Source organism: Rhincodon typus, chromosome 13 (genome assembly GCF_021869965.1).
Source record: "Rhincodon typus isolate 14 chromosome 13, sRhiTyp1.1, whole genome shotgun sequence".
NCBI lineage: Eukaryota > Metazoa > Chordata > Chondrichthyes > Orectolobiformes > Rhincodontidae > Rhincodon > Rhincodon typus.
The window spans coordinates 11,741,084-11,757,767 of record NC_063344.1 but is presented as its reverse complement, the minus strand read 5'-3'; the positions used below and the strand labels follow the sequence as shown (position 1 = coordinate 11,757,767).

At 42.1% G+C, this 16,684-nt stretch overlaps 1 protein-coding gene across 1 annotated transcript in view; it reads right to left on the bottom strand.

The window, feature by feature from the left end:
* The window catches only part of LOC109915429 (mediator complex subunit 12L), an 84,159-nt gene that overhangs the window by 9,989 nt on the left and 57,486 nt on the right, over positions 1–16,684 (bottom strand). Inside the window, exons 12-14 of the mRNA XM_048604507.1 lie at positions 15,651–15,868; positions 13,088–13,238; positions 10,073–10,141 (exon numbers count right to left, since the gene is read on the bottom strand). Coding sequence (XP_048460464.1) covers positions 10,073–10,141; positions 13,088–13,238; positions 15,651–15,868 — 438 coding nt within the window. The remainder of the gene's footprint in view (positions 1–10,072; positions 10,142–13,087; positions 13,239–15,650; positions 15,869–16,684) is intronic.

Below are 16,684 nucleotides of genomic sequence, written 5' to 3'. Positions count from 1 at the left end.
TTTAAGTTTGATGCTTGTGAGAAATTGCCGGGGCTGAAAACGGGATGGGGGAAGAGATGAGAGAAACAAATTGTGTGGGTGAAAATGGAGAGGATGCTCAGGCCAAATGGGCAGAATTCTTCTATCCAAAGAAACAATATTATTTTTAATATCAGGAATATTTACTTAATAGTATAAAAAAACAAAGTGCAGGGAAAAGCTCAGCAGATCTATGGAGAGAGAAACAGAGTTAACATTTCAAGTCCAATATGACTTCTTCAGGACTGAAGGGGAAAACCCGGAGAAAGGGAAGAATTTATATAAGAAACATTTAACATGCGAATGAAAGACTCTCAGTTTTATCCCCAGCCAAAGCAGTGAATGCAGGCGGATCCAAGCTGTAAATAAGTAACTCAGAGTTTCCAGTATGGAAAATAAAAAGTGAAGGATGAAAGATCTGGGCACTCACAAAATGCCAGAGAGCCAGGAATCATGCTGCAAAGATTGAAACTGTACAGAGGCTGCAGCACAAGTACACACGACACTTATCTTAAAAACCACAGACTGAGATGGTACAAGTGGCCATTCATCCCCATCTTGAAATTGATATCTAATCACTCCCTGCCCACAGCCTTGCAAGTTTTAACTCTTGACAAGTATTTTTATCACCCTCATAAGGGATAAAAAAAATTAATCTCATCTAAGTCCTTTTACCAATAGCCATAAATCTTTGCTAATGATTCTCCTGTCACCAGATATAATTTCTCAATATTTATTTCATCAGAAACTAAACAAATTTGTCAAATCTCCTCTTAAGCTCTCTGCTCTAAGGAGATGAGGCTAGTTTCCTTGTATAAAATGTCACCAAAAATTAAGAAATGCAATCTTGCCACAGACTGTTTAGATAGTTTAAATCATTTTCAATGATTTTCCTTTTCTAGTTTCAGGAGCTGACATCAGTTAGGTTGTATTCTTTCAACATTGAATTTTCCTCTCCTGCCTTCTTGCTTATCTGTTACTCCAGTCACACCCCCAAACCTCTTGCCCTGCCCACTCCACCACACCTCATCAACTCTACACATTGTTTCCCTTTTCGCTGGTGGACACACAGCAGCAGCGGTATGTGTCATCCATGAGATGCATTATTGTAACTCACTGAGATTCCTCTGACAGTATCTTCCACACCACAACTTTTAACAACTAGAAGGACATGGCAACAGATGCATGGGAGCATCATCTACTGGAAGTTCCTCACCAAGCCAAGCACTATCCTGTTTGGAACGATATGGCTGTTTCCTCATTGTTGCTGGGTTGAAATCCCAAAACTCCCTCTCTAACAGCAATGTGGGTGTTGCTACAGTCCAAGGACTGCAGTAGATGAGAAAGATAACCTACAGCCAACTTTTTATGCACTGAGAAAAAGAAGATCACTTTTTTAAACTTTGATTGCTTGAACTAAACCAGTGATTCATCAGGACCGGGAAAATTAAGGTGACAAAGTCTCCTTCTACTGCCCGCAAAACTGGTGACCTCTGCACCATGTGTTGTGTCAGTCTTCCATTTGATGAGCTTTGTAAAAATGGTTAAATTAGAAGAAATAAGAATGAACTGTAGCACAAGTCAGGTTCGAATCTGACCTGGAATGAGCTATTTCACATCTGGGTGAATGGTTGGTGTTACAATATCCTCACTCTGAATGCAGCACTCTATAGGACAATGGAAAGGATGCATTTCCATTCTTGGTAGGTATCCTGGACCCCTGTGTTACCCAACGTACTGCAGTCACACTCCCGCCTCTGAATCATGGCTTCAATGTCCCAATCCAGAGAACATCTAGAAACCAGTTGTGCAGGTCAATCTTGAGGATATTGTACATCTCTTCAGCAGCAGTCTAATGCATGTGGCTTGAGCCCAATGTTAGGTCTGCAGAAGGGATCCTATCCCAGAGAACACAGAATTAGAATTTTAGAATCCCTACAGTGTGGAAACAGGCCCTTCAGCCCAACCAGTCCACACTGACCCTCGGAGCATCCCACCCAGACCCATCTCCCTATAGCCCACCTAAGCTACATATCCCTAAACACTATGGGTTATCTAGCATGGACAATCCACCAAGCCTGTACATCTTTGGACTGAGATACTGAATTACTTAAGTGTTACAGCACACAAGGAAGCCATTCATTCCATTCTGCCTGATTCTATTACCTAGTTCCAACCTCTACCTTTTCCCCAAACCCCTGCACATAATTTCTATACAAATCACCAAATAATGGCCGTGCTGAATGCCTCAATTGAACTCACCCCAACCACATTCCCAGACAGTGCATTCGATACCCTAACGACTGTGTCAAAAAGCTTTTCCTCGCATCACCCTTGCTCCATTTGTAAATTACTTTAAAGCAATGCCTACTCATTCTTTTTTGTTTTACAAACAGGAACAGCTTTACTCTATCCAGCCTGCTTATGCCATTGAAAACCTCTATCAAGTCTCCTTTCAGCCTACATTTCTTGCAGGAGAACAGTCCCAACTTCTTCAGAGCAGTACGATAGCTCAGTGGTTAGCACTGCTGTCTCACAGTGCCAGGGATCCAGATTCGATTCTGCTCTCAGGCGACTGTCTGTGTGGAGTTTGCGTGTTCTCCCTGTGTCTGCATACGTTCCCTCTGGGTGCTCCGGTTTCCTCCACAGTCCAAAGATGTGCAGGTTAGGGTGGATTGGCTATGCTAAATTGTCTGTAGTGTTCAGGGATGTGCAGGCTAGATGGACTAGCCATGGAAAATGAAGAGTTATAGGCATAGGGTAGGATGAGGGGTCTGAGTGGGATGGTCTTTGCAAGGTCGGTGTGGACTCCATGGGCCACTTCCATACTGTAAGGATTCTATGATTCTTCAATCTATCTGCATATCTGAATAACACAATCTAGACTGACTTTTCTCTACAGTATTGAGGGCCAAAGTTTGCATCTTACTGATCCCTAAAACAGATTATGCCACATTGTTGTTTGTGGAACTGTACAGTGTGAAACTTGGCTGCTGTGTTACCCACATTGCAGCATTGGCTACAGTTACACTTCCTGAGTGCTTCATTGGCTGTAAGGTTCTCTTGGGCATTGTGGGATTGTGCACATGGCTATTGATTGAGGACAACATCATGTTTAACAGCATCACCCCAGGAGATGAGACATCCTTTAGGAATTGCCACTACCTCTGTACACGAGAGCGAGTTTCAGAAATCTTAACTCCAGCAACAAATGGGGGAAACTGATAAAACTAAGGCATATACGTGGAGGATGAATAACCACTGTGGTCATACTTATCAAAGGCAGGTCTGACAACTCAGTAAGGCTTCATCAGTACGAGCCAGCTAAAGTTTTTTTTTTAAATAAGACATATAAATCAGAGACAGCTGCTTGGTGCACAGTTCCTCTACACAAAAACAAGAACACCCTGGTTTCGAAGTGTGCAAGTGGCAACAATTACTGAGTTAGTGTCAGACACCTCCCCATCAGACAGAGGGGAATATATCACTGGGGCTGGTGACAGGTATTGTGCTAGCTCTGAGGTAACTGGTCTGTTATGATAAATAAAGATGAAAAACAGCCATCCCCGCTCAGTAACTACGCTCCCCTAAGGTTGTACTTTAAGAATTACATCACCCTGGAGCTCTACTTTCAAACGGAGATTCAGCCTGAGCAAATACCAGAAGTTTGGAGACTCCATTAAAATAATAAATCATAAAAAAAACTTGTTTTTTTAATGCATCAAATATTCCAGTGACTAAATGGTAGAGACTTATGAAATAAATAACAGGAATAGGATAGTTTAGCAATTTACTCTTCCATAGAATCTTGAAACCATTACTTTCTGCCAACTACCTATGCACAGCAAGGAGCTGGAAAGGAACTGAAATGTTCCATCCAAATTTTGAACACAAAAATAAATGAAAATGTCATGCAAGGTCACTCGTGGCACTTAGTCTGACCACAGCGGTAATATAGTGAACAGATTACCGAAGGAAAGACATTCTGGCATTGGAGGCAGTCCAGGGAATGTTCACTCAGTTGATTCTGGGTCTGGAAGGATTTTCTTAAGGGGACAGGTTGAGTAAGTTGGGCCTGTACTCATTAGAGTTTACAAGAATGAGGGAAGGCCTTATTGAAACAAACAAGATTGTTAGGGTGCTTGAACAATGTTCCCTCTTGGTTTCGTGGTCTCACAACCATTCTAAGGGGGTGGACGTAATGATCAGTGTGTTGACACGTTCCCAGCATCGGCTTCAAGTTTTGCAAGTTGCTGTCAGGCAACAGATCCTGGAAGTGCACACCGGTGAGAAAAGAATTAGAGAAAATGTAAGCTTGACAGAGTCGATGTGGTTCCCCTTGGGAAAAAGTCTAGGACTCAGGAAAAGGAGTCACACCTTTAGATAGAGATGAGGAGGAATTTCTTTTCTTGGACAGTAGTGAACCTGTGGAATTCTTTACAGCAGGGGTCTGTTGAAGTTGGCTTATTAAATATATTGAAGGCTGAGATAGACAGTTAGGGAATAAAGGGTTATAGAGCCAGGGAAGTGGAGTTCAGAATTATCAGATAACCTGTGATCTCACTGAATGGTGGGGCAGAATCAATGCTGAATGGCCTACACCTGTTCCTATGTCTTATGATCTTGTTCTTAATTGACGTGTTAATTGTCCCTGCTGTTCTTCAGCAGTTTTTGATCGTGCCTGCCTGCAGTGTTTAAGCTATGAGTCCATCCAGAAAGTGGATGTTAGAGAATGAAGAACAAGGGAACACATGTGGGATGTGACTCCAGAATAAAAAGTGGAAAAAGAAGACATGAAAATTGTGGCATACATCAGACCTGACTAATCTTTTCTTGGTTCCATTCTCGCAAGCCGCACACTGCCAAGGAAGGTTTGAGTCTCATATGCTGCTGTTTCGTAAACTGGGATCCGTGAAATTCCAGGGGGTCTTTATGTCACTTCTATTCACCGAGTCCAGGCATGCCATTCATCTCAAAATTTCTACACATCTTCTGTCTCCGATTGATATACAAGCAGGCTATTTAAATTGCTTAATATTTATGGAACATATTTTCTGTGAGAATAACTATTGTCCACTGGATATCTGGCACAGTGCCAAGAACAGAAGGTCTGTATGACAGCTTTATTCCTTTTCATTCACATGATGAGGGCGTCACTGCTAGACCAGCATTTATTGCCCAGAGGACAGTTCAGAGTCAACCGCATTGCTGTGGGTCTGGAGTCACACGTAGGCCAGACCAGGTAAGGATGGTCGCTCTCCTTCCCTAAAGGACATTAGCGAATCAGTTGGGTTTTACCTGACAATCAGCAATGGTTTCACGGTCATCATTAGACTCCTAATTCCAGATTGCAGGGTATCCCATCAGTTTGAAAGAGAATTGAGCAATGAGATCGTTATTATGCTCAGCAGATGGCTGTACATTAAGTTTGACAACTGTTACTGTTGACAACGCTGCTAATTGACGACAAAATTTGCTTTGTACATTGGTGCACATTGGAAGGGTGTTCAGCAAACCTGTGGAGAAAATAAAGAGCTTGAGACTTAAGAGTACAAATAGGCCGTTCTGCCCACTGCTGCCTCAAAGCATCAGGGACCTAGGTTCGATTCCACCCTCGGGCGACTGTCTGTGTGGAGTTTGCACGTTTGCCCTGTGCCTGCGTGGGTTTCCTCTGGGTGCTCCGGTTTCCTCCCACAGTCCAAAGATGTGGAAGTTAGGTGGAATGGCCATGCTTAATTGCCCCATAGTGTCCAGGGATGTGCAGCTATGTGGATTAGCCATGGGAAATGCGGGGTTACAGGGATAGGGTGGGAAGCAGTGTTTGGGTCAGGGTAGGATGCTCTTTGGAAGGTTGGCTCAGACTCGATGGGCTGAACGGCTTCTATCTGCATTGTAAGGATTCTATGAGTCTGCGCTACCATTGAATGAGATCCATGTAGCAACAGCCAAACAACAGAAACAAGAGCTCAACTCCTTTGAAGTGAGAACAAAAGAAAGTAGAGCACATTTAAAAGAAATGACCTATGTCTGAAATATCCTGTGCTGCATATCAATTAAGAGAAATTATAATGCTCAAAGCTCTACTAAAGATTTTCCATATTTTCCCCCCCAATTACTCTTCAGATAAACTGACTTTTTCACATTAATTGCAGTAAACATGCCATCTAAATATGAAGTAGTTCAGTAGAAAGTACCCAAGGATACTACATAAGCAGCATTTGACCTTCTCACTCATACACTATTCTCCTCTGGAGATGTCCTGTGGGGCAGCAGATTTGATCCATTCTTTTCTATTTCCCATCCAGATCAATTTTGTTCTTTAGACCCATCAATAACAGCGACTCGCCATCTTCTAGAATTTCTTCCTTAAAACTGTCCCCCTCACCAATTCTAATTCCTACTTTCAGGCCCTTCTAAAATACTCATCTCTTTAACCAAGCTTTTGGTCAACAGCTTTCAACATCACATCTTCTGTGACTCAGCATCCATTTTAATCTGATTGAGTCTCTGTGAAAGGTCCTAGGAAGCTTTCTGTTAATTAGATGTATATAAACACATGCTGGTGTGGTTATATTGTGTTAGAATCACAGTGCACAGCTTTGAAAATAGAACAAAATATATGGAGCACAAGAACACAAAGAGCATGATGATGTGAGCTAATACTCACAATCAGCTCCTGCTGTTGCACACATTATACAGGAAAGGAGTTGGACGTTCAGGCCCTCAATGTCATGGTTCAATTGCACTTTAATTTCATCCGCAAGATTTCATTCCATCCCTTTTCATACCTTTACCCAAAAAAAGACCGATCAAGTGCAGTCTTGGAAATTTCATTTAACTCTCAACATCCAGATAATTGGAGCAAAAAACCCCAGACTCCTTCATACGAACATACGTTTTCTGTCATTACCCTGAAGCAAGTGGGTTTATTTTTATGATTATGTCCTCTTGTTCTTCATTCATACCCACCGCCACCCAAGTGTAGTCTTTCTGCATTTACCCTTTCAAACCCTTTTAACCCGAGTGCCTTCTTGAAACTACCTATCAAAACCTATTCCAGCAAAGCTCATGTAATCTGCCCACATGATTTAAGCTTCTAAACTTCTGAAACCTACTGAAATGGTTTCACAATTCTCTCATTGGGATGACCTACATGCTTTTTGTTGTGCAAGGGCTTTCGAGCAACGTTGTGATTATGTTACGGAGCTGTAACCTACTGGGCGTAAACAGTACCGTACGGGCAGAGTTGGTTAGATAGATAGAAGATGGAAGATGGATAGAGATCAGACAATAGTCTCTTAATAATTTAATAGTAAGATTAGAACCTGGTATGCCCCACATTGCATTGTGGAAGAGCATTTAGTATTAATATACAATAAATGGAGTTTAAAGCAAGTTTAAACTGGAGGCAGATCTTGAATTTAACTTCTCTTGTCCCACTTGTCTTGAACTCCAGCTAATGATTGTGTTTTAAAACCACACAATAAAAGATGGTGGCAGCAACAGGATCTACTGGTTAGAAAACCACGACAGCTGCGAAGCCTCAGGTCAAGAAACAGACTTGAGACTTAGATATAGATTTCGATTTTATTGTCAAGTGTACTCGAGAACAGGACTACAGTGAAAAGTGTACTGAAGAGAATAACTCAAAAGAAGCTTTCAAAAAAAAATCTTTAAGACCAATTAGAAGCCAGAAGAGCATCATTGCTGAACAGTTGCTACAAAGGAAGCATATCTGAACAGAAACCTATAGAGAAATCGCCAAAGACAACTGTGTCAATAAAAGCTTCTCCCAGCCAGCAAGAAGAGAAGAAAGCTCTTGCAAGTGGATAAAAAGCAGTCAGAGCAGTAAAAACTCGCTAGCAGCCAGGGAATTAATCCAGATTTGGCACACAAGGAAAGTCAAATTTCTAGGTGCCCAAAGCTGGTTTAATCCCATAAAGGGAAAGCTCAAGAAACTATGATGGGAAACAGAATTAAGACATCTGACAGCGATTTAACAGTTTCTAGACTATTTACTCAATGAAAAGTCAACAACAAACAGGTTAAGACAGTTCTTCAGAAACAGACAAAGTAAATCAATTAAAAAATTGGGCATCAAAATCATCTCAGAATTTGAAGTTCTTTATTATTTTGATGGTTTGCATAAGAAACACAAGTTTTACTCAACAACTAAGACATTTTGTCAATTTTAATCAAACAAGTCCTTAGCGTAAATGAAAAAGGGCACAATCTGATCATGTGGTATCAAATTCAGTGCAAAAATATCGCATACACAAAAATGGTGCAAATGACATCACAGCAATCACCGTTGATACTGTCAAAAAACCAATGAGTCTTAATCATTGAAGTTATTTGGAGGGTAGTTCCTACATACGGACATTTTAGAAAACTTTCAGGCATCTTGGAAAAGAAATATCTTCATTCATCTCTTCGAAGACACCATATTGGTAACTTTACCTTGAAAACAGCATTCAGAACAGCTGAAATGTTAAACAGCATTTAACTTTAGTACAACAACAAGGATTCAATAACATAAGAAGTAGGAGCAGGAGTAGGCAAGTCAGCCCCCTGAGCCTGCTCTGCTATTCAATGCGATCATGGCTGATATTATATTGGTCTCAGTGCCACTTTCCTGCCCCACTGTCCATATTAAAAACTAAAAACTGCCCTTCTCCTCAAATTTATTCAGTGTCCCTGCATCTACCAGATTCTGGCATTGTGAATTCCACAGCCTGAGTCTGGACACCTTGTCTTCTCCTCGACTAGTGTGTCCTGAACTCATGAATATGGGCAGAAAGCCACATGATAAAAGCCTTGGGGCATTTAAATTCTTGTGCGATGTCCCTTTAAGACCAAATTGGAATTGGGACTATTCTGAAGGAGCACAAATTGGTTTCTGATGTTGATATCAGTAGGCGCCGAGAAATGTCCACGTGGCATGAAATTACCATGGAGCTGAACAACTGAGAAGGTTGGAATAGAAAGCTAATTGCTGTGGGGTCAGGTTTCTGATTGGCACTGATATTTAAAATTTAAACGAATAAATACATTTAATATTCAAATGATAAAACATTCAATAATATTTACATAAATATAATAGTTAAGGAATATTGAATATTTAAAGCAAGGTTCTTTCCAAATGGAACTGTTCATAGTCTTTGTGCATACCTTGTGGTGAAGTAATTAAATGGACAGTGTCAAGATTTCTCATAGCTACCTCTTGAGTTTGTAACACCTTCATTTTTAAACAGGGCTGGAACATGGCCTATTACATTTGGTGCATTGTGAACTAGAATAAATGAAACAGGAAGAAGAACTAGTATCCATAGAAGTTGGTGCACTTACCACATGGTTTAAGAAACTCCTTTATAATGGACGCCTCTGGTAAAGGCAAGCGTTATCAGCCATTTACCCAATTTTTTTCTTAAATTCACATGACGTGTGGGCGTCACTGGCTGGCCAGCATTTATTGCCCGTCCCTACTTGCCTTTAAACTGAGTGGCTTACCAGGCCCTTTCAGAAGGCAGTTGAGAGTCAATCATATTGCTGTGGGTCTGGAGTCACACATAGGCCAGACCAGGTAAGGATGGCAGTTTCCTTCCCTAAATGAGCTTTTCTCAAAAATCAACAATGGTCTGCTGGTCATCAGTACATGCTTAATTCCAGATTATTACTGAATTCAAATTCCACCATATGCTGTGGCAGGATTTGAACCCAGGTCCCCAGAACATTAGCTGTGTTTCTGCATTGACTGTCTAGTGATAATACCACTAGGCCATCGCCTCCCTATTAACAAATGGCTGTCTAGATTAAGAGGGGACGTTTCAAGCGGTGGATACTGCACTGCCGAACCAGTTTGTAAACTGAATGGTAGATAAAACTCTGGGCAAAAATGTTCAGTACAGCAGTCAACTGATGAGCTGCGTATGCAATGCCTAAACGAAGTGGAGGTAATCTCTACTGTATCAGCAAGAAGTATATTTGCATCCTAACATTTCATTCACAAGGCATTGAGAAACCTCTTCACAGAAATATTTAATCATTAACTCACCAGTGCTTGCTGTGTTTGCGCTGCTTGTAACCCTAGTGTTTGCTGACTTTGTTGTTGCTGCTGCTGTATCTGTAACCAGAGGACAAAACATTACTACATTTGGACAAAAAGTTTTAGACTTTAATACCACAGGCGGCCACTTGGACCATCTTGCCAAAACAGGCTCTCCAGAGGAGCATCTACTTAACCCCAAAATAAAACAAAGAACAGCAGATTCTGGAAATCTGAAACAAACAGAAATTGCTGGAGAAACTCAGCATGTCTGGCAGCATCTGTGAAGAGAAAGCAGATTTTCAGCATCAGCAGTTCTTTGGTATTTTTATTTAAGGTTGGCAGATTTCCTGAAATGGTGCTAGTGAACTAGGTGTACATTTGACAATTGACATTTTGTTACATGATTGCTGTTGTATTTCTTTCTCCTTCATTTTTTGTTCACAGGATGAGGGCGTCGCTGGCTAGGCAGCATTTATTGCCCATCCCTAACTGCCCAGAGAGCAGTTAAGAGTCAACCACATGGCTGTGGGTCTAGAGTCACATGTAGGCCAGACCAGGTAAGGATGGCAGATTCCATCCCTAAAAGACATTAGTGATCCAGAAGGGTTTTCCTGACAATCGACAATGGATTCATGGTCATCACTAGATTCTTAATTCCAGATATTCATTAAATTTAAATTCCATCTGTGGCGGGATTTGAATCCCGGGGCCCCAGAACGTTATCTGGGTCTCTGGATTAACAGTCCAGCGATATACCACTAGGCCATTGCCTCCCCTAATGAGTTTTTAATTCTAAATTTTTCATTGAATTCCAATTTTATCATGCGGAGATTTGCACCCATATCCACAGAAAACCAGTTTGGGCTTCTGGATTACTAGTCCAGGAACATTATCATTAAGTCACTGTCTCCTAACTCTCTGTCTTTAACCTACTCCTTTAAAACTAACTTCTTGCCCAAGGTTTTGGTAATTCATCTTAGTGGAACACTCAGTGTCAAACTGTGTCCAACACAGGATAAAATCAACACTAGCCAGGTTCACTGTTGACTCAGACGGACATGCAAAGAATGGCATCATTATAGAGTCTGATGATAAATTAAACCAAATTGTAGCATCCATGCATCGACAAAACTGTCAAACATTTGAGCGGGAATGGCAGGGAAGTCCTCCATGGAATAGACAACATAGTCAGCCCATTTCAACCTGACTTCACTCAAGGGAAAGTTCAACATCTTCCACTTGAGAAGGGAAAGTTATGACTGTTTTTTTAGAAAATCATGGAAGAAAATCTTTAGACTGAAAGAACTCTTCGACAAGGAAATGTTCCCCAGTAAGTTATGCAGCTTGAACAGGTAACAACAGGTGGAGTTGTGAACCATTATAGCTGATGATCCATCATTTCTTTGGTATGGGAAGATCTTATAGTCCTGATTTTAACTTAATCCCATTCAGCTGTATTGTGTCAGGCAGGTCAAGTGCTTGTTTTTAGATTAATGGAGTGTGAAATCAGGAGGAATTTAAAAATGGGTGAATTTGATTAGCTGTGATACTGAATTGTAAATTTAAGCACCCACAGGAAGGCAGAAATTTATAGGATATCACACCCTAGAAAATCATTTGCCACATACATGTGATCAATTGCTCCTTGGAATAGCATAAACCTGTGAAATTCAAATACTAGTGGAATAGAAAGTCGAATATACATAATGACATTTGATATTTTGGGATTTTTAAAAATCACCCGGGAAAGAGGAATAATGAATTCAAAAGTAAATATCTTGCTTGACTAACCTTATTAAGTTCCTTTAATGGTAACAAAGACAGTGGACAATGGGAATGCAGTGATGTAATTGATTTGGACGTTCAGAAGGCCTTCCATAAGATGCAGCATAAAAGATTAATAACTAAGGTTGGAGAATGCGGAGTAGGGAACAAGGGACACAGTGGATTGCCAACTGACTTCAAGACAGAAAGCAGAGCGTGGGGGTAGAAAGTAGCTGTTCAAGAGTTGCAACAGATGCGAAGTGGTGTTCCACAAGATTCTAGGACCACTGCTGTTCATAGATTACATTAATCATTCATCATTAAAAGTACAGTCTCTAAACTTGGCAAATGATACCAAATTGTGGGGATGGGATCTTGAGGAAATCGTCAATATGGGGAGGGTACAGTGGTGGAACAGGCCATTCAGCCTAACAAGTCCACACCAACCCTCCGAAGAGCATCCCACCCAGGCCCATTCCCCTACCCCTGCATTTTCCCATATCTAACCCACCTAACCTAAACATCCCTTGGACACTATGGGCAATTTAACATGGCCAATTCACCTAACTGAACGTCTTTGAACTGGAGGGGGGAGGATCCGGAGCACCCGGAGGAAACCCACGCAGACACGGGGAGAATGTGCAAACTCCACACAGACAGTCACCTGAGGGTGGAATCGAACCCGGGTCCCTGGCACTGTGAGGCAGCAGTGCTAACCACTGCTGCCCTGGTCAATATGGAAGAACGCTGCAAAATATTCCAGGATGGCTTTCACGCAGAATGGCAAATAACTGGCAAATGAAGATCAACACCGATAAATATGAGCTGGCACATTTTGATACAAAGAAATTGGAAATCATTTGATATTTGTAAGACGTAGGTGCAGGTTAATTACAGGATCAAAGGAAAATACAAAAATACTCATTATTAATACCTAGGAAAAATAAATTTTATCCCATTTTTCACTTCTGTGCATGATATTACCAGCTGTAATTTAATACCTAGGAGGAAATGAATAACTTTAATACTGAATCCAACAAAATGGTTTCCGACTGGAGGAAGGGAAGGACCGTGTGGTTTCAGTGCACTGCTGTTATTCCACTTACGTTGTTGAAAAAAAGTCTACCTTTTAAACTGAATGGACAGCTTTGTTTCATCAAATCAGATCTACAATATTAACACAACAGAGTATTCAAACTGCTTGCACTATTCCAGTTGGTAATGCAGGACTACACCTTGTGCAAGACCAGTTCCCACCTGTAGGAGTCGCTGCTGTCGAAACTGCTGTCTCTGTCGCATCTGTTCCTGCGAGAGTTGGACTGAACCAAGGTTGGCATGTGGGCCTGATGTCATATGGTCAAGTCCAGCTGCCATCAAAGTGCTCTGCTGCAAAGGTTGATGTGTGAGCCTAAGCCAGAAAATATTGCAAGATCTGATGATTAGTGCATGCATTGTAAAAGAAAATGATGGGAGCGCAGAACTGCTTGGTACGTCCCGCTTCAATAAACGGGTTACTGCAAAGAGATGAATGGGTCCCTACACATTGATAATACTGGAGCGGATTTCCCTGGTCAGGCCATTGAGTGCTCTATGGATAGATCTTAGGCCAATTCTCTTGGTAGGACACCCAAGGTTCTGTTTGGAATGCCAACTTTCCACCCTGTACAGCGACTTCAACAGAGAGTAAACATTGGTGGATGAAAAACCAGTATTGCAACTATTCTGGTCAGTTTTGTTTTAGGTCTCTCTGCCAGCAGCCATAGCAACATATTTTCTGATCAATGCGTTCAGACGAGTTATCAGCCAGCTCCAGAGCAGGTGGAAATTGAACTTGGGCCTCCTGGTTCAGAGGTATGGATGTTACCACTGCACCTCAAGAGCCCTGAGCAGCCAGAGGAATGCTAATGTGGGACATAACTGCATTACCGAGTAATCCAATGAACAAGCTAATCAGCAGCAATTTACCACAATGCTGAGCAAAAACGAGCTGAATGACCATTTGCTTTGCTGCTTTCTTCCAAAGATATGGACACATTGACAGGGATGATCATTCTTATTCCCCTTTCATTGGGTGTCTACCGAAAGTTGCCACTTAGATGAAATGCAAGTAGGGTGGATAGATTTTTTTTTTGTTAGTTATTCAAGGGATGTGGGTGTTACTGGTGACGTTAGCATTAATTTCCATCCCTGATGTGCTGCTCTCCATTGAAGCTCCAGTTCAGTTGACCATTGAATTCTATGTTTGATTCTTTGGCCTCAATCCCACAGATTCCCCGTGTGAGAAGGAAAGGAGAAAGGAATGCAGACAAGTCAGGAGGTGCCATGACCACTACTGACCTCCTATTCATAGGTTTTTGCTAACAGGATTATTAAGGATTACTGTATCAAGATGGGCAGATGAAGTACAAATCAGGCAAGGCCTAACTGAATGCAAGATCAGACTCAAGGGATTGAATGGCCTCTTTTTGTTCCCATGTTCCTTCCAATAACTTGTTCAAGCACCACATCAACAAGACATCTGGAGGATGACTGATCATGCAATGCAAACCAAGGGGAAGAAGAGCACAAAATAAATACCAAGTATGTTGAGTAGCAAACAACTTCAGAGGCATAGCAGTCAGTCACAATCATAATTTTGATTTTGCTGCAAGGGAGATTAATAAGTTTGCAGATGATACCAAAATTGCTGGTGTAGCAGACAGCGAAAATGTTATCTCAGAGTACAACGGGACCTTGATCAGATGGGCCAATGGGCTGAGGCATGGCAGATGGAATTTAATTTAAATAAATGGCATTTAATTTAGATAAATGTGAGGTGTTGTATTTTGATAAGGTAAGCCAAGGTAGGACTTGTACAGTAAATGATAGGGCCCTTGGGAGTGTTGCTGAACAAAGAGAACTTGGGTGTAGGTGCATAGTTCCTTGAAAATGGAAGCACAGGTAGACAGGATGGTGAGGACGGCGTTTGGCACATTCGCCTTCATTGGTCAGTGCATCGAGTATAGGAGTTGGGATGTTGCAGCTATACAGGACATTGGTAACACTGTATGGAGCCTGAAGAATACAGCAGGCCAGGCAGCATCAGAGAGCAGGAAAGTTGACATTTTAGGTCGGGACCCTTCGTCAGAACATAAGCGTCAACTTTCCTGCTCCTCTGATGCTGCCTGGCCTGCTGTGCTCTTCCAGCTCCATACAGTGTTATCTCTGACTCCAGAATCTGCAATTTTTGCTATCTTTCAGGACATTGGTAAGGCCGCTTTGAGAAGGCTGCATTCAGTTCTGGTCTCTCTGCGACAGGAAAAGATGTTGTTGAATTTGAAAGGGTTCGGAAAAGATTTACAAGGATGTTGCCAGGGTTTGAGACATTGAGCTATAGGGAGAGGCTGAATAGGCTGAGGCCTTTTTCCCAGGAGTATCGGAGCGACTGATAAAGGTTATAATATCATGAGGGGCATGGATAGGAAGAATAGCCAAGGACTTTTTCCCCAGGGTGGTGGAGTCCAAAACTAGATGGCATAGGTTTATGGTGAAAGGGGAAAAGTTTCAAAGGGACCTAAAAGGCAACTTTTTCATGCAGAGGGCGGTGCGTGTATGGAATGAGCTGCCAGAGGAAGTGGTGGAGGCTGGTACAATTGCAACATTGAAAAGGCATCTGGATGGGCTTATGAATAGGAAGGGTTTAGAAAGATATGAGCTAAATGCTGGCAAATGAGACTGGATCAATTTAGATATCTGGTCGGCATAGACAAGTTAGACCGAAGGGTCTGTTGCTGTGCTGTACAAGTCCAGACTCACTAATGAACAATGACAAAGCACTTACCGTTGATTGCCCTGAAGGTTCGGTGGGTAGGGGGAGGCTTGCTGGTGAATATAGCCACTAGGCTGCTGTTGCATTTGCCTGATCCGTTCCACGAGAGCTGGGTTAGAATGAGCAGCCTGGTACGGCCTGGCACTGTAGTTGGGCGACAGCATGCCATTTCCAGCTTGCTGTTGCAAAGGCATCGGCGTACTATATGCTGTGTATCCATGAGGCAGAGCCTAAATAAACAACCAAAAGGTGGATAACCATGTCACTCACTCCAACAAAAAGTCTAGACAATACAATTTCGAGAGATAGCGGGGCAGCTACCCGGATGGCCTATCAAATCAACACCTCTATTTCCCTCGCGCTTTCTCTTCAAATTTTCTCCCTCTCTCCTGACTCAATCTGAAAGCACAGACCAGACCACTCCCGTCTGGGCATCTCACCCAAATAGGATAGATTGTGTCGGAATCCAGGAGCCGATGGATGGATTGTAATCAGTTGATCTGACTGCATCCCTGTCAGGGCTTTGGGTAGAGACTCAAACTGATAATCACAGATGCGAGTTCAAATCCTACCACAGCAGTCAGAAGCTGAAATTCAGTCAACTGAACAAATCTGGAATGAAAAGAAATGCTAACACTGGACGAAACTACTGGATTGTTTTCAACTTAAGAAAAAACTGATTTGGATGATGCCTTTGCTTCTGCTCTTCAGATAGGAAATGTGCCATCATAACCTGGTCTGGACAACTTGTGAGCAGGGAGGCAATGGCCTAGTGGTATTATCGCTGGACTGTTAATCCAGAGACTTGGAGACAATAAGGGCAGCAGACGCTGGAAGCCAGAATCTGTAGGTGAGGAGCTGCAAAAGCACAGCAGGTCAGACAGCATCCGAGGAGCAGGAAAGTCAACATTTCGGGCCGAAACCCCTTCCCAGTCCTGAAGAAGGGTTTTGGCCTGAAACATTAACTTATCTGCTCCTCGGATGCTGTCTGACCTGCTGTGCTTTTCCAGCCTCACACCTATAGACTCTGTTAATCCAGAGACCCA